At 37.8% G+C, this 17,970-nt stretch overlaps 4 protein-coding genes across 8 annotated transcripts in view; 3 read left to right on the plus strand and 1 right to left on the minus strand.

Annotated features, from left to right (window-relative positions):
• Positions 1 to 217: 217 nt before the first annotated feature.
• LOC106318075 (lysine-specific demethylase 5D) lies at positions 218 to 13,126 on the minus strand. Of its 5 annotated transcripts, none has more exons than XM_013755926.1 (27): positions 13,116 to 13,126; positions 6,814 to 8,130; positions 6,547 to 6,604; positions 6,255 to 6,377; positions 6,064 to 6,121; positions 5,788 to 5,924; positions 5,406 to 5,567; positions 5,201 to 5,287; positions 4,859 to 5,041; positions 4,459 to 4,611; positions 4,182 to 4,364; positions 4,023 to 4,088; positions 3,796 to 3,891; positions 3,384 to 3,470; positions 3,188 to 3,304; positions 2,884 to 3,094; positions 2,709 to 2,785; positions 2,421 to 2,479; positions 2,202 to 2,333; positions 1,969 to 2,128; positions 1,549 to 1,884; positions 1,398 to 1,454; positions 1,188 to 1,286; positions 1,008 to 1,103; positions 733 to 923; positions 435 to 567; positions 218 to 345 (listed from the first exon to the last, which is right to left on the minus strand). In XM_013755926.1, the coding sequence occupies exons 2-27, from the start codon at positions 8,115 to 8,117 to the stop codon at positions 292 to 294; spliced, it is 4,419 nt and encodes a 1,472-aa protein (XP_013611380.1). In that variant the 5' UTR covers positions 8,118 to 8,130; positions 13,116 to 13,126; the 3' UTR covers positions 218 to 291. The 5 variants fall into 5 exon arrangements, with proteins under 5 accessions (XP_013611380.1, XP_013611381.1, XP_013611377.1 ...); XM_013755927.1 differs by lacking the exon at positions 13,116 to 13,126 and adding an exon at positions 8,220 to 8,324 and having other exon boundaries at positions 2,709 to 2,773; XM_013755923.1 differs by lacking the exon at positions 13,116 to 13,126 and adding an exon at positions 8,220 to 8,324.
• LOC106318076 (probable serine/threonine-protein kinase At5g41260) lies at positions 9,782 to 12,442 on the plus strand. The gene is made up of 10 exons (XM_013755929.1): positions 9,782 to 10,155; positions 10,236 to 10,459; positions 10,548 to 10,683; positions 10,773 to 10,906; positions 11,001 to 11,106; positions 11,207 to 11,292; positions 11,401 to 11,589; positions 11,686 to 11,838; positions 11,971 to 12,084; positions 12,180 to 12,442. Exons 1-10 carry the CDS (start codon positions 10,074 to 10,076, stop codon positions 12,420 to 12,422), a joined length of 1,467 nt encoding a protein of 488 aa, XP_013611383.1. The 5' UTR covers positions 9,782 to 10,073; the 3' UTR covers positions 12,423 to 12,442.
• A 464-nt stretch (positions 13,127 to 13,590) lies between the features above and the next one.
• Positions 13,591 to 15,994, plus strand: LOC106316236. The gene is made up of 3 exons (XM_013754108.1): positions 13,591 to 13,759; positions 13,922 to 15,309; positions 15,397 to 15,994. Exons 2-3 carry the CDS (start codon positions 13,984 to 13,986, stop codon positions 15,679 to 15,681), a joined length of 1,611 nt encoding a protein of 536 aa, XP_013609562.1. The 5' UTR covers positions 13,591 to 13,759; positions 13,922 to 13,983; the 3' UTR covers positions 15,682 to 15,994.
• A 1,655-nt stretch (positions 15,995 to 17,649) lies between these two features.
• The window catches only part of LOC106314283, a 2,737-nt gene continuing 2,416 nt past the window's right edge, over positions 17,650 to 17,970 (plus strand). Inside the window, exons 1-2 of the mRNA XM_013752184.1 lie at positions 17,650 to 17,734; positions 17,825 to 17,892. The gene's annotated coding sequence lies outside the window, so the exon portion shown is untranslated. The remainder of the gene's footprint in view (positions 17,735 to 17,824; positions 17,893 to 17,970) is intronic.

Consider the following 17,970-nt stretch of genomic DNA (forward strand, 5'->3'; position numbering starts at 1 on the left):
ATATTGAAATTGGTATATATTTTCTTTCAAGATTTCTTTTTTCTTTTTGCATTTATAAATAAAACTGTTAGAACTTAAATTCAGTATTCCAACGATATTCACAACAATTAATGGTTAACTAACTGGTGACAAAAATCTTGAGTCACAACAACAAAAGAGTTTACAGGATATAAAAGTTCAGACTGACAACAACAACTAACAAGATTTTTACCAAAACAAAAATAACAGTTTATTCAAAACCTTAATTTGTTGTATAATTGGTTCGACTGGTGCGTACATTAGATTTGATCATTATGTTCTCCATTCCAATGGAAACATTACAAAAAAAGAATGACCAGAGAAAACCTATCTAAAATTGAATGAATAAATTAAATTTATATATATGTCAGAGTTTATTTTGGTTCTTGAGAGAAAAACCACGGAAGGATATGAACCTGAGGACTCCGTTTAGCTACCCTTTGGATGCGTTTTCGGCTTTTCCACTGCAAATCACCAACCGCTGCATCAGTCGCTACTGCCCTCCTTGCCCGTCTATGGTTCAGTGACGGTGTCTTTGGCTCCATTGATCTGTTAAAACATCAATCAAAACAAATGGATTCAGAGAAATGGGAAGACTTCGGCTTCTGATGGTGATTTATAGAGGCTTCAAAAGAGTGTGCTCTTCTTAACACATACATCATAGGTGAACTTAAAAAGTTTGTGGCAATGTGTTTGGATAGCAAAGAAACAAACCTAAGGGGATCAATCTGTGGAGAGGATTCTGCCACTGGACAGCAAGCGGAGCAGACATAGGCCTCAGGCCGCCAATGAAGTTTAACACAATAGGTGTGATACCATTCGCCACATTGACCACAACAAACCATGGATCTTGAGTTGTATGGCTTTAGGCAAACACAGTGTAGCATACTTCGAGCTCGTAATGACTGCATCAAATCAACCATAATACAAATAGTTTTAGATAACAGTAAAGGTTGTGTTGTGCTTATTAACATTCATTTCTTGCTAACCTGAAGTTCTTCCTCTGCAATGACAGGCAAATTTTCACCCTCCGAGATAAGCTCGAATACTCCTTCCAAGGCAAGAGCACCAGAGTCTGTCACCACCTGCAGACAAAACCAATAGCTCTCGTTAAGCATTCCAAAGCGGTAGCAAGCAATTTACTGAGAAACCGTGTGTTGGTCATGTACTTTTCTAGCTCGTTTTGCCCACTCTTGTCCAGTGTCTTTTAGCTCCACAAGTCTCTTCCCTAAGTGATACTCTTCAGGTAATATTTTCAGTGTTTGTCCCTGCCAAGAAGCAAATAACCCAAACTCATCAACCAGCTCATTTTGGTGTCAAGCTATTTGTTGAAAGAAGGTATCTCATCATGCGTAGGAGGTTATATTATCAGAACATACCTCTTCTAAGTGCTGCTGAATTTTCTGTAACGAGGGCTTTCCTAGATCTTCTTGTAGCTGCCATTTTAAGACGAAGTTAATGGGTATGTAACCACAATTCCATCTTGAACACAAGTGTCAAACCAATTAAAATTCAATGCTCTATTTGTACCTCAGGGGAAGGTGAACTAGAGCCTAACAAGATGGTCTCATAACACCATCCTAGTTTTAAACTTGCCGTTTGAAGTTTGGGAAGTTCTTCCAAATTAAGACCAAGGGACAGACCAGATGTTCTAGCGGAGGCCACTCTGGTTATTAAATCCATAATCTCCGGAAGAATCGTGCTATGCTTGCCATCATCTGTTTTCGCAGTGGCCAGCAAATCTTCAGTGTCTTGCAAGAGCTGATGATTATCACACTGCCACCTCTCACAATTACGCAGCAATGTTTCAAGAATCCTTGGTTCTTGAAGTTGAACACTAAGCGATTTAGACTGAGCAACCAGGTCCTGCAAATATTAAAGCATTGAATACTCTATGGTCACATGTTACAGAAAAACAGAAACTAGAATAGGCACAGGAGGCAGACAAACCTTTAATGAAGGAAGTTCAAGCAGAGAACACGGAGATGACGACATAGAGGAAGCGGCAGATAGAAAAGGCTCAGAGTTCTGAAGCCAAGTTTCAGCCAAAGAAATTGTGTTCTCTATGCCCTTCAGAGAGGGCAAAACAGCATCGATGTTGACAGACATCCTGCGAACAACATATTATTGATGAACAAAGGACTTAAGAAATACTAAGCATGCGCTGGGTTAAGAAAACATACCTAACGAGCTCTTTAAGGACGTACATCTGAGTTTCACTAGCAAGGATACTGCTTGCTCTTTCCTCCCAACACCTCGCCGTTGACAAAGTTCTGGAGATCTCAGCAAATAACTTCTCCTCCTCGATATGTAGTCTGGAAATAGAAAGTCTTGGCATGAAACTAAAAAAGAGTGGAATGCATATAACAGATTCTACAATCAAATATCAGTTGACAACGTACGCAACAGCTTCCGAGAGCAGCTGCTCAATGAAATCCAGAGACGTTCTTGCAGCATAAACCTACATCAATATAAAAAGCTGCATCAAAGACATGAACCACAGAAAGAGAACTCGAAACATGAAACCTAATGTTATTTCATAATATAAAACAAATTTCCATGCATTTTACGTCCAATATCAAATGAAATAATGCAAAGAAGTATTACAAATAGTATTCAGAATATCTTGATAATTGCTCGGGACAAATAAGAGATATAAATTAAAAATAAAAAACAGAGAAAACATTTACCGTTCGCGCTTTTTCCCGACAAGATGCCTTCTTCAGTTCAACCTCAACAAGAGGGAGCCCTTCAACTATTTCAGAAACTGTGATTAGGGTTAAGCTATGATTATGCATTGCAACGCAAAAACAATTGGGAACCAGATAAGAGACAGTAAAAGATGTCTAGGTACAAAAGTAAGACCTTGAATGCCTAAGGATGCTCCATCGTGGAGAAGAGAACTCAGGTCACTGATCAGCTTTTCTTGGTCTTTACCTTCACGAACATCAACCATTGTATCATTAAAGCGTGAAATCCAAGACAAAGCCTCAACATGGTACTGCCTCAGGATATTCAGCTCAGGAATGTTAATGCTAATAAACCCATCAAATTCATGAAGCAACTCTTCCACATTCTGCGCAGAAAAGAAACGAATGACTTCAGAAAGGTTCGACAAGAGTACTTGTTTTAATGACACTTCAAGATACAGAACAAAAGTACAGCCAACCTTGAGAGATATAGAACCACTCAAAACTTTGCTACATTTATCACGGGCTAATTCTGATTTCTTTAGCAAATCCAGGATCCCTTCCGTTTCTGTAAGTGTCACCTGAAGCTCCAATATCTATTAAGGGAAAAGAACGATTAGAACACATGAACAAGTGACAGAGTTATCATTTTCAGAATAGTGATAAAATAGTCACCTCTGACTTTAGCTTGAAAAGTTCATCCAATTCAATTCCAGGAGCCTTTGAAGCGGCGAGATAGCATCTCGCCCTTTTAGCTAACATCTGCCGACCCATGAAGAAAATAAATTATCAAATTCAAGAAAGGGAAAGAAGTGAAAGCGAACCTGGTAAATCGAAACCACTAGACTAGGATCATGCTCGTAAACTTTGAAAAATACTAGATTCAATATAGCGTCAGTGAAAGACTTTCGTGGATATGCAGGCATTGAGAAATATTCGGCTTAGTACAATACATCTCATTTTTATTCGATGTGGAATCATATTTAAACCAATATATGCAGTATTCATATACTCCTTTCAATTCACACCCCAGAAATTTCGAGCTAGAGGAAAAAATGACTGGATGTCTGTCTGAACCATGGTTTACCTTTGCGGAAGATATTTTCTTTGACAAGATCTTGTGTTTTCTTAGGGATATTGGTGAACTGGTGACTTCGGAGTGCAATAGCTCCAGCTGGGTGATCTACAAGAAAAAAACAGGTAACACTAATCAGAAACCATAACTTGATTTAGTCAGATTGAATTATCATGTAACAAAAAGCCAAAAAGGCATTTTTCTTATAAACTATGTGGGGAAGCTTTGTAGTGGCATACCGTTGGGCTACTTGACAGAGAACAATCGATTTTCTCAGACAACTTCCTAGCCTCTTCAGCATAGTCCTACACAAAAATGGAAAACCGCTAAGAAATTGATAACATAATGGCAAACAGCGTTAACAATATCATGGGGACATTTCAGGTACATAAGCTAACCTTTAATTTAAGATGACCAGACTGAAAGCAAGGAACGGGGTCAACTCTCAGCAACTCATCGATGAACTCCAAGTGAACTTTCTCTGGATCATTGTTGGCTTTGCCTTCGACTTTTGAAAGACAGTCGTCAACAGCTTCAGCCCATATCTTTGCTTTGATCAAACTTTTTGCAACATCCCGTACCTGTGTGACATATATAGAAAAGGTTTTTTTTTCCAGAATCTACCACAAAGAGATGATATATACAAAAGCTTTTCAACAGATACTCAAAACTCACGCGGTCCATTTCTGATCCACCCCAAAGAAACTGTTCTGCTTCCTTCAAAAGAGTGGCATATTCAACACTGGAAAAGACATCGAGGAGAACCGTTGATGCTCGACGAAGCCAATCTTCAGCTGGTCGTGCCTGGCAAACTTGCATCCCCTCCTGCTAGTAAAAGAAAAGACAGCAATAATTAATAAACTGTAATAAGATTCAAGGCCAAAGCAACCACAAAAGTCTAGGTTGAGACCTGTATAGACATACAAAGCGAAGATTCCTAGTTATCTAATACTAGATTTTGCTAATCCTTATATCTACGGGGCAAGGATGAAGAATGGCCCTGCTTCCGCTCATATAAATTCCAATAAGGAGAAAAAAAAATTGTATTGTTATTTGGAAGTAAGTATAAAATTACCTTTTTGTTAGAAGCAGCTGATCGTTTGGTGCCTGAACTTGGCCGTTGTGAACTTTTGGTTTCTTGAGTTTTGCAGTCACCAGACTTTTCAACTTCTTGAACCATTCCATGCAACTCGGCAAGGGTATAACGATATACCAGGCGCAGTTTTGTAGGTTCACATTCACAAAGGTGCTTCCAGTGCTGAATTCAAAATTATAAAAACTTGCATAAAACTGAGAAAAAAGAATCTTGAGATAAATCTGCCAACTGTAACGCACCTTTAAAACCCTCAACAGTTCTAGCTATAAAAAAGGCTAGCCAAGTTGATCCCTCTCTACAAAGTTAGATATAAATATTTACCTCCAAGCATGCAAAAACGGATGGCCTGCAGTTGCAGACGATAGCAGAAAGATGGAGAAACTGCTGGCAGATGATACATGTTGTATCCTACAAATACCGTTATAAAATGTCCACACATCAGAGTATTGTCTTATGAAAGCTAGCATGAACGAGTGGGCAAGCTTAACATCAAAACCAACAGTATCTGATTGCATAAAGAAAAAACCTCTTCGATGCCCACAGAATCAGGGCATTCAGGCAGAAACATAGGAGAAGATCTCAAAATACCACTTTTCCAGAGCTGCTCTCTCCAAGTTTTTTCCTTGCTATATATTCTGAGCAATTCTTTCTTCAAATGTATTGACCCTTTGCCATCGCAGCAGTTTGCCTATATGTAAATACAATTAAAACAATCACGGAGGCTGCAAAAACATCCACATTTATTGCTTGAAGCTCGCGTACAAAATATTGTTATCTTCAGTAGCCACTATCCCATTTGATCAAGGGTAGCAACATTTAGTAATTCTAGAACGAAATCATCTTTCGTAAAAGTAAAAGATATAGACCATTAATCAACCAAAAACAACAAACTCATATTGTCTCTTTACCTTAGCTACCACACAGAGAAGCTCTTCATGAGATATGACTGCAGGTTTACGGTACAGTCGATACAGCTCCGCCCCAGAACCACCATAAGGTAGCCAATCGGCAGTGGCAAAGTTGACGGCCTCTGCACAGTTTAAACCTGATAGGACAGCACATGGCAGTTCATCTTAATGTGCATAATGACATTGGCAACCAAACTCCCTAATGCAATTGATGGGAACACTTTAACACGCAAGTAGTCACGTGACTATTTTAACTTAGATTTAAAGTTAGCGTACCGAAATTGAATCCAGCATGGAAGGATTTTGGAAACGTGATCACAAAGTTTCCAGGCTCCTAGCAGTGAGAACAAGTACATAAATTATTCCAAAATAATTTTAGAAGGAAAGTTATTATTAATCACAAATATCTCCCAAACTTGAACTAGAAATGCTATCAAGCAAATGAACTATATACTTGTATATCAAACCTGTAATACTGTGTAGACTGGGACTTTGTTTTCTTGTAAGACAGTCGGACTCAACATAGTAACCAGTTGAAAGAGCAAATCTGGCTGAGCATCAAAGAGATCAGGTAGGGTTTTTCGCATGACCTACAGAAGAATCACGCAGCACAAGTACCTTAACTATTCTTTCTGAAAGTAAGCAAATATTGTAGTATGCCAGAAGAAATATATTCCAAAGAAGGAAAAGGAACTTATACTGGGCTATGAATAACTAGCCAGAGATTATTATCATTTGGAGCACACAAATAAAACAAACCTTTTCAAAAGCACTAGCCGCACTGCCTGGAACACCATACCAACATTTTGCTTCTCCCCTGAAACGTAGAATCAAAAAGAAAACAATTAAGAGACTCTTATCATGAGTGAAATGTCTTCTTTATGACAAAATAAGGTATAGAGCAAGGTGTATTTGCGACTTCCACGAACTCAGAAATAACTAAATACTCTATATGCATCAGAATCACGACGAATTACAGTAGAAAAAAAGGAAGAAGATGAAAAAAAAAACAGTACAGGCACATACCAGTGATGATAATTCACAGAGTAAAAACAATGGTCTTCAAAATGCCAACAAAAAGAAGAGAAGAGCATTCCAAGATACAGCCAAGGCACTGTAACACCATTGATGTTATGCCGAATGGCCTGAAGCATAGATCCTTTCAACTTAGGCATGTTATTGAGATTCCAAGGGCTGCGGCAATATTCCTCCCAAACATTTGCCTCAACTGATTCTGGTCTTTTGTCGCCTATTCTAGGAAAACCACTCCCATAAACAGAAGTATCCAAGTCATTACCATACATAACTTCAACCTCACCACCTGACCCTTCTACTATTTCCCAAAACTTCTTCTCGATCTGCGTCCTAGACACCGGCCCTGCACCAAACCACTTCCTTTTGGCGCGATCAGCAATGCGCTTAAAGTCTTCAAGTAGCAAGCATTTACCGGGCACAAAGCCAAAAGTGTCTTCATCAGTGTTCAAGCAATCAAGGCAATACCAGTTCCCGGGTGGGATATGGTTCAACGGCGGCGAGAGACAGTATATATGCCAACCTTTGTTACAACTATCGCACAAGAGCATCACTTCACCATGTGTGTCACTTTTGCACTGCTCACACGCTTGATCAGCTTCTCCCTCGTTTTGCACCTTTGGATTCTTTACTTCAGCTTTTATTTTCCTTCTCTTTGAGCTGGAGAACTCAGAACACCGTCGATTCCTTTTGCAACCCTTTGCCGGATCTGCATTCATCAGAATGTGATATTTCTCAAAATCATGCAAATGCTCTTTATACAACTGACACAGAACATGCTTAGCGCACTTGGAGATCTTTTCACCAGAGCTCATAAACTGATAAACCTCACCCCATTTTTTCCCCTTGACAACCTTATCATAACCCCCAAACCTCTTCACCGCGTTAAACAGCTTACAGAGATCCAAATCATCCCCTTCAAAGACAACTCTCTTCTTCAGCTTCTTACCTAAATGCTCCTCCACAAACCTACTGTACTCCAGCTGAAACGTCTTAGAGTTGCAAGAAGCAGGACGGAACTGCAACCGGTGAATCTCTTGCGTCTTTGTCGGAAACTTGACAGACTCCAAATCCAAACCGAAAGGCGGTTTCCAGCTACTAGGTGGAACGATCTTGCAGATCCCATAAGCCTCTGCCTCAGGCTTGATCTTGTGTATATAATCTAACGGGTCTTTGAATTCATCTTCGGTCGGGTAATAAACAGGTCCAGACGGGACATTGAGAGATCCTCTGAGTTTCTGATCTAAAACCCTTTTCTCTACTGCCTTAGCTCTACCTTTTCCCATTACCAAACACATCCACTATCATAACCTACGAACAAAGTCAATTGATCACAAACCCTAGAGCAATTATCCAAGAACAGTGGGCGTGAATCCAATTCTAGGGTTTTAGCGATTTACCGAGAGAGAGAGAGAGAGAGAGAGAGAGAGAGCTCGTGAAACTAGTAGAGGAGAGGAGGTGCAAGGAATCTTTCTGACGGATTTGGTTTGTGAAGATTTTGGGAATTTTAATAAAAGTCGTTTCTTTATAAAGCTCACTTGTTTAATTTCCATAATTGGGTTTTCCTTGTAACGGATATTACGGAAACGGAGGAGAAGGAAGCCAGACGCTTCTCAGTTCGTGTTTATGGGAAGAGAACTTTGTGTCGGTTTTGTTGCGAATGACTGCATGACGTTTATATTGAAATAAGCTTGTACTACGTGTAGTTTCATTTTACTCGCTATAATGACTTTTTTTTCCTGGGCCCTGAACGTTGGCGGCTTGTAAGGCCCAAACTCGATGATTAAGCTAAATTAGTTTTCCGACAATAAGCTAAAGTTACAAGTTACAAATTCAGAGGTCTTTTTACATACGAGATCTTGTTCTAATTTTTTCAAATGAACCTTTATATTTTATTTACGTGTAAGATAGGATAGAAGCAACAAAAGTTTCAAGAAAATAAGGAAAAGTTGTGTGTTTTCAAGGTAAGAAGAAACAAATAAAAACAGTAAAAAAATATCGACATTGCTCGCAGTCTCGCAGGTAAACATGTGATGGTCGGTTAAAAGGCGTTCATACTGTTCAAAAAAATATCGAAGCGTTATGTCGGTGGCAATTATTTTGATAAACCTCAAATTTATCATAATTCATATTTCATACCTCTTTTTTTTGAAAAAAATTCATATTTCATACCTTTTTAGGAGAAAAGGTTAAACTGTTAGCAATATATATTCGACAAAGGAGAAACGTGTGTGCAAATATTAATGCTATAAAAAACTTCATCTACTCTATTAAAAAAGAATTACTAAAAAATATATTATACAAAAGTTATAATAAAATCATTTTATTAATTACTTATTTAACTGTTTACATTAATTAATAAAATATGTAACATTTTTTAAAAATCTTAATAATTTATAAAATCATGATAATAAATTAGTTTTAATTATTAACTTTTAATTATAGCAAAATTTATTGAAAAATATGAAAATTCCAAAGTTTTAGATGTTTTTATAAAATAGTACATATATTTATTAATTTAGTATAAATTTTTTAAATAATCTTTCAAACTCGAAAATAATTGTCTAGTTGACCAAACTTTTAGTTTTTGGTTGGTTACTAATGTTAAGGTCACCAACATTATTCTTGTCAGTGCGATATTTTTTGTTGTGAACACATATACATTATGTATATAATTCATATATGTCGAAATATATGAGCTAGAAATAAATTTTTTTTTTTTTTTTGATAACAGAAAAATAAATACGTACAAAGGAAAGAAACTGAAACAAAATAAATGGTTGTTAGTCGTGTATGATAGCAAAAATGAGTTGGTTCTTATGTTTTATTCGGACCCATTGGTGAGTTGACTTGGTGAGGAGAGAGGCCTGCTTGCTTTGCTGTTTCTCTCTTACACTTATTAGCCCCAAAACACACAAAAGAAAAATAAAAAGTTATACTAATTGTTAAAACTTTCTGGCAAAGTTGTCTGCTTTTGTCTTCCCACAAAAAGGATAGAAAGTTTAGGTTCTTGAGCTTTCTCTCTCGAGCTAAACACCCACACGAGCGGCTCTCGATTCCTCATTTCAACCTTTTCGCATTTATTCTTCTTCTTCTTCTTCTTCTCTGCTTTACTTCAGTTTTCACCGATCTTGACCCTTTTGGTAACGTTTTGTAAGTTCAAGAACATCGCAATTGGGTTCTGTTTTTTTTTTTTTGCCTGAGCTTTGAATAAATTCAACGCGGTTTTGATCTGGTTTGACTGAAACACTGAAATGGGTTGTGAAATTTCCAAGCTATGTTCATTCTGTTGCCTTTCAGAGCCACCTGAATCCAATCGTGGACTCACAGCCTTAGGTAACACTTGTAGCTTTGATCTATTTATCCTCCCTTTTGTTGTTTTGAACTCGTGGATTTGCCTTTTTTTTTCTTCTCAGGTGTTGATGATAGGATTGGTGAAGGGAATGATTTGCCTCAGTTTCGTGAGTTCTCTATCGAGACGCTAAGGAACGCTACATCAGGCTTTGCTACAGAGAATATAGTGTCAGAGCATGGAGAGAAAGCTCCCAACGTTGTGTACAAAGGGAAGCTTGATAACCAAAGACGTATTGCCGTCAAGAGGTTTAACAGGAAAGCTTGGCCTGATTCTCGTCAGTTCCTGGTAATGAATGATCTTGGTTGCTTAAAGCTCTTGCCTTTGTGTAAATCCGTGTTCTTGAATCTTTGGTTTCTTTTTTTTTTTTCAATAGGAGGAAGCTAAAGCTGTTGGGCAGTTAAGGAATTATAGGATGGCGAATCTGCTTGGATGTTGCTATGAAGGTGAAGAGAGACTTCTTGTTGCTGAGTTTATGCCTAATGAAACCTTGGCTAAGCATCTTTTCCACTGTAAGATCTTAGCTCCCTTCTTATGTATGGTTACATCAAGCTTGTGTTTTCTCTCAGTATGTAAGACGGAAACTATTGATATGTTTCAGGGGAGTCACAGCCGATGAAGTGGGCAATGAGACTAAGAGTAGCTTTACATATTGCTCAAGCTTTGGAATATTGTACCGGCAAAGGGCGTGCACTCTACCATGACTTAAATGCTTATAGAGTTCTCTTTGATGATGTAAGTTAAAGGTTATATGTTTTTTTTTTTCTTTTCATGTCATTGATGAATATGTGCATGAAAGATTTCATCATATGGGGTTTTCTTTGTTTAGGACTCGAATCCAAGGCTTTCTTGCTTTGGTCTGATGAAAAACAGTAGAGATGGTAAGAGTTATAGTACCAACCTTGCTTTCACTCCTCCCGAGTATCTCAGAACAGGTAATACACTTGAACACTTGCGTACCAGCTTGCTTTATTTGGACTGTGACGAAGTTTTGTTCTTTACATAATAGTTTTTTTCGTATGTTTGTTTCTAAAGGTCGCGTGACACCAGAAAGTGTGATGTATAGTTATGGAACTCTGTTGCTTGATCTTCTTAGTGGCAAACACATTCCTCCTAGCCATGTAAGCCTTATGCTTTAAGATACTAAATCAGTCACTCTCTACCAAGTACCATATCATTTCTGAGAAGATTTTTCTAATTTGAACTTTACTTGTACTGTGTATTCTTAGGCGTTGGACCTCATACGGGACAGGAACATTCAGATGTTGATCGATTCATGTTTGGAGGGTCAATTTTCAAGTGATGACGGGACTGAACTGGTACGGTTAGCCTCTAGATGCTTGCAGTATGAGCCTCGAGAACGGCCTAACCCAAAATCTCTAGTCACTGCAATGATTCCTCTCCAGAAGGACCTTGAGGTACTTTCCTACAAGGCTACAACCACTTCTATTTTATCTTTCTCAAGGTCTTGTATCGTCTGGCTGATATGTTTTGTGCATTTAATCATGTAAAAGACTCCTTCACATCAACTGATGGGAATACCAAGCAGTGCCTCAACAACACCTCTTTCACCACTTGGAGAAGCATGCCTAAGAACTGATCTAACTGCCATACATGAGATTGTTGAGAAACTTGGATATAAAGATGATGAGGGAGCAGCCACAGAGGTTCCTTTCTTAACACCAACCTTGTTTTTAATCATTTTCGTAACTGTCTCACATTGCAAGTCATTGGCAAGACTGTAATCCTTGTTTCTTATTGTAATCTGATTACCTTTTTGTTTTGTGCAAAATGTTCAGCTTTCGTTCCAGATGTGGACCAACCAGATGCAAGACTCGCTGAACTTCAAGAAAAAGGGTGATGTTGCTTTCAGACACAAAGACTTTGCAAATGCTGCCGAATGCTATTCTCAGGTGAATGTTTTGATGTTGTCAGATAAAAGTTAGGGAGCAAATCATAGGCAGTTCTATCACAATTTCTGATGCTAATTTTTTTTTGCTTTTGACAGTTTATTGAGGGTGGGACAATGGTTTCTCCAACTGTGTATGCAAGGAGAAGTCTGTGTCACCTGATGAATGATAAGCCCCAAGAGGCATTGAATGATGCAATGCAAGCCCAAGTGATATCTCCTGCTTGGCATATCGCATCTTATCTTCAAGCTGTAGCTCTCTCAGCTCTAGGACAAGAGAACGAAGCTCACGCTGCTCTTAAAGACGGATCAATGCTCGAAAGCAAAAGAAACGCTCTATGATGATGGTGATAACAGAAAAAGAAGAAGAGGAAACAGCCCATAGGCTTTGCCGAATATGATCAAAACCCACCATCATCCTCATAAGAGTAGATAGGTGGTTCCCATATCGTGTGCATCCTCATCATTATCATCATTGGTCAGTTTCGTAGTTCCCTTTTTTTCTTTTTTCAAATACTGGACGATGCATTCATTTGGTCTTGTACCGCAAATTGGACTTTTTTTTTTGTGTTTTCGGTTACTGGCGTGAACATTTCCCTATTATACAGAAGAAAAAATTGCATATGTTGAATCTGTGATGGAGATTTGATTATGGATTGGGAATGGTGTGATTGTGGATTTGCTTTGAGGGGTTCCATGTTTTGTAATCAATGTTTTTGTAATAAATAAATAACTTGTATGTAAACTTTGTATTTTTGACTTTTGATGATCTTTTGAATTTTGCATATCAGAGCAGAGATGTTCTTGTTTCTGTGCTGACTTTTCTTTCTTGAGATCTGAATAGTCATACATAGCCCCCACAAGCATATAATTCAATAGTCACCATAAGAAGCTAAATAGTCTTGTGGATTGCTCTACCACTGAGCTATGGACCCTTGGATGCTTAATTGCCATTCTTTCCCTTAATGACAGATTTAATAATCTCAAGCACCATGTAGAATAGCTGTGTGCAGAGGAATCCATGCTCTTGCTTACCTTGAGAGAGATAAAAGGAAAAATTAAAGCCAACAGTATAGAAAGGGGGTTGCAATGAAAAGCGAAGTCATAGGTGGATTAACTTAGAGGTGTTCTGTAGCTAAAATCTATAAAAACACATCACACAATCACACATGTTGTCTTGTTATTTATCTCTAATAGAAAGTATTTGAAAGAATGTACAGAAAAGTTGTTTTTTTTTAAAAAATTTAATAGAGTTACAGACACTCCTCTGCTCAGGATATTGTTTCTCCTTTTGCTTTTAGTTGTGCTACTGATTGCATCTACCTTTTTTTTGGTACTACTCTTCAAAATCACTACTCTGAAACCATCAATTGGTAATTGATTGTGTCTTTTAGCACACCCTTTCTATGATTGGCTTAGAATGCAAGTGAAACCAAAGCTTTGTCTTTTTTATATAATTTTTTGAGACAGCTTTTGTCCGTTGCTTTCATTACATTCACAACTACTTGATTCCTATGCTACTTGTCCCTTTAGATCTTGTAGGAGCGTAGCTGAATCTTGACTTATCTATCAAGATTTGCAATTTTAACTTCTCTCAGGTTCATGAACAGTGATAGTTTCCTCAAGAAGTTGCAGTCAGATTATTCTTCCTCATTAGCTCTTCCATCATTAAGTGATTGGTAAGTGATCATTGTCTTGACCCATTTCATTATATTCATCTTCTTTATATGTTTGCTGCATTCTTGAATCTCTTCTCTTATGTATCATGACTATCAAAGGCTCCTAGTTTTAGTCATAGAACTGCATTACAATACTGATGCCTTAAATCAAATTTGCTGCAGAAGTTTTGGCCTTGTCTGATGGTAATAGAGTGTTCTTAATTAGTTCTACAAAAGCAGCAAAGATGGCACAGTGTTCTGAAAACGTTATTCCTACTCTACGTGATTTCTTCAACTCCCAAAAGCCAGGGGAAGAGGATGAGTTTATGTTTCATCAGGTCCTCAACTCCTCTTGCAAGACCATTCCACCGAGACCTACAAAACTTGGAAGCAAGGCAAAGGAGAGTCACGGTTTCTTCAATCAGGGAAGAAGCAGAAGAAGAAACATATCAGATGCTGAGAAGTTCTCTGTGGAGCAATATTCTTCTAGTGGTTTCTTTGGGGTACGATTCAACACAAACGGGCGACAACAACAGCAACAACGATCAGCTAAGCCTTTAGGGTCAGATAGAAACATGGAACCGAAATTGCAAAAGTCATTCTCTGCTAGAATGCAACTCCCCTTTATGCAATCTTCAAAGCCAAGCAACAACCAGTCTTCTTCTTCAAGCTGGTTTAGCCGTATCAAGAAAATGTCTAATCCATTTTCAAACCGAAACCCCCTGATACTAAAGTCAGGCGAAATCAAGGTCAGTGGAGCAGAAACACTCTCAAGAAACAAGTCTTCTTCACCTGTTCATCTACATGCACATCTCAGTATACAATATGAACTTGGGATGCCTGTTTTCACCTTCTCCCTAGACCACCCGGGTGATGTGTATATGGCCAGGACATGGATGGATGATAATGACGACTCTAGGTTCGTCTATTCGTTTCGCTACATTGGTGGTAGAAGCAACAGGAACCACATTGAACAGAGGTCGAATGTTTCAGGTATAGAATCTTCACTTATAGGACAGATGCAAGTTTCAACTCAAATCTCCTTAGAGGCAGAAGAAGAACCATACGAAGATCCTGTGGAATCAACCGTGTCAGAGTTCGTTCTTTTTGACATCGCACGTGCACGGAGAAGTGGTTCCAAGCATGACAGTGTATCTGATGGCTCAAAGCATATTCACAGGCAGAACAGTTTCAGCAGAGGGTTGACTCGTAGTTTCTCAAAACATTCAGAGAATAGTGCATCATCGTCATCTGATCCTTGGCCGGCTACAGAGTTACATCCAGGACTAGAGATTGCAGCAATTGTTATTCGAGACTCTTCTTCTTCTAGCAATGAGAGTTTTGAGTACATGAAGAACAGTAAACTCTGTAGACGAGAGATGAAAGTTATAGTTCCAACAGGAAACCATGGTTTGCCTGATGCTGAAAACTCATGTCCGACACCGATACTGCAGAGGTGGAGATCAGGTGGAGGATGTGATTGTAGCGGATGGGACATGGGCTGTCACCTTTTTGTCTTAGAACAACAAGAACTCATCAACAATCTCCACTGTTTGGAACTTTTCACCGAGGTAAGATTTTTTTTTAATTCTAGTGGTGACAAAGTGTGATTCAACTTGTTTTTCTTGATCTTGAGATATACAAAAACTATGTTTTAGGGAGAGAAGGAGACCACATCAGCAATGACAATGGCATTCATCAGAGAAGGTCATTACGAGGTAAACTTCCATGCAAAGCTCTCAGCTTTACAAGCGTTCTCTGTATGTGTGGCTGAGCTGCACAGAACCGAATTATCAAGAGGAGAAAGAAGCAACTCTCTGTCTAGATGCAGTTCGCTTAGAGAGCTTATAGACATGGCAACTCCGGTAAACAGAGATATCAATGAAGAAGTCATTTCGTCTTTCATGCCTAATGTCACTTTCTCTCCAATTTCAAGGGTCTAAAAACATATCAGAAAGTAATATCTTCGCCCTCCTTCCTTATGTGCATATATATATATATATAGCTACACTATACCTATAATAAAATTATAAAGCCATAATCTGTGATACAAGTGCAGATGGAATTAGTAAAAGTTTAGAACGTTAGCAGCACAAATGTTTGTACTTACTTTGTCCTCTATGACTCAAAGAAGTCGGTTTGCTTCGAATTTTATATTCACTAGTCACCCGTTTCCAACAATATGTATCGCTTTAGAAACTGTTGTTTTTCTATCCTCTATGTAGTCGTTTACCTAAATTGAAACTTAATCCATGTCAGTTCAGCTTATAGAGTAAGGATATATTGTTATGCATACTTGCTTTGAAAACAAATCTGTATTAATAAAATTTAGTACTTTTTTAAATGTGTGAATACTTGTAAAATGATTCGTTCTAATCTGAAATAGAGGAATTGTGAATCTCATATCACTCCAGTGTCTTATATAATGCTGCTGAATTTTAATTAAACTCAGTCTAGTTTTCTTTTTCTTTTTCTTTTTAACATAGTTTTATTAAAATGTAGAATTGTTGGCTGTAAAATCGTCTGTAATATTTTTCATAGTTGTAATAGCATAATTATCCAGCGTTAAAAAAACATAGTTTTATTAAACTTTAATATTAAAAAGAGTTTCCAAGACACATAACCAATTTTAATTTACTTATGTAGCTATTATGTGACTTGTGAATTTGATTGATTAAAAACAGCGGTGGACCATGGTGTGAAAACAATGTTGACGAAGAAAAAGGCAAATTTTAATTATGTTGGTGTATAAAATGCCAATGCAAAAGGTAATCAGAAGCAAACGAATTTTAAAACCAACTTTTTAAGATTTGATTATGTGTGCAGGAAGTTTCAAGTAACAATTATGATTTCCGGGTATACTTGCACAATTATGATAATTGCACTTGTGCATGGGACCGCACTTGTGCATGAGACCTTTGCAAAAATTAGCACAATTTTTTTTTTGGATTAACTTTGGGGTATCTCAGGCCGTAGAGAAGCCCAGATTAATTCTTAATAAAAAGTGCAGTCCACAGGATATACTTTTTTCGAGTATTCAAATAGGCCCTAAAACATGAATCCATGTCCGTGTTAAGTAACCAAGATAATTGTGAATTGCTTTCGGGCAGCAGGTGGGCACAATCTTGATTGGTAAAAGCCCGTGTATATTACCCGCGAACCAAAAATCCAAACTAACCAAATTTGAAACCAGACCATCATAAATATAAATTCGTAACTGAACCAAAAGCGAACTAAAACCCGAATAGGTATCCAAAATTTAGTTTTATCCAAATTAACCCGAAAGAACATAATTACCTAAATATATTTTTAAATAACTATGTGTTTGAAATTAAACAAATGCTTGTAAAATTTTGTATAAGGAGAGAGCTGAATTAAAACAAATACATTTTCTATATATGTTAAAGTTCTATAAGAGACAGTTGAATTAAAATAGTTACAGTTTTTATTTGACTAACTAATTTAAATTTGATTAAAAAAATCATATACGATATTCTATCCAAAATGTATATTGGTAAAGAAAAGGGCAATTGTCCAAAAGAACACCTTTCAAGTTTATGTCACAAAAATGACACCAGGAAATGAAAGTCACAAAAATGACATTCATTAAAGGGCAAAATGTCACTACTACCCTTGTGTTATAAGAATAAAAAAAAACAAACAAAATTCATTTCCTTCACTCGCGACTCTTCGAACCGTGTCGTCTCCAGCTCGGGAATCTTCAAACCCTCACCGGCACTATCGTCTCCGGCTCGCGAATCATCGTCTCTGGCTCGGGAATCATCGTCTCCGGCTCGGGAATCATCTTCTCCGGCTCACGAATCATCGTCTCCGGCTCGGGAATCATCGTCTCCGGCTCGGGAATCATCTTCTCCGACTCGCGAATCATCATATTCGGCTCGCTAATCATCTTCTCCGGCTCGCTAATCATCTTCTCCGGCTATCTAATCATCAGCGTCACACTCTCTACTCTCAAAATCGGACACAAATCACTATGTAACTTTTTAAAATTAGGGTTTTTGAATTAAAATTTGTGAAGCTTGCGTTTTGATTTTGATTTGTTTGTTACTCTTTCTTATTAACCAGCGAAGCAAATGAAAGACTTTTGAATTGTGGGAACACAAAGTTGTTGGAGCATAATTCATCTCATTGAGGTATGTTGCAGATTCAACATTCTGTGTGTTTGTACAAATTTATAAAATAAAAGTTTGTTGTCTCTTGCTGCATCTATT

Source organism: Brassica oleracea, chromosome C9, assembly GCF_000695525.1.
Source record: "Brassica oleracea var. oleracea cultivar TO1000 chromosome C9, BOL, whole genome shotgun sequence".
NCBI lineage: Eukaryota > Viridiplantae > Streptophyta > Magnoliopsida > Brassicales > Brassicaceae > Brassica > Brassica oleracea.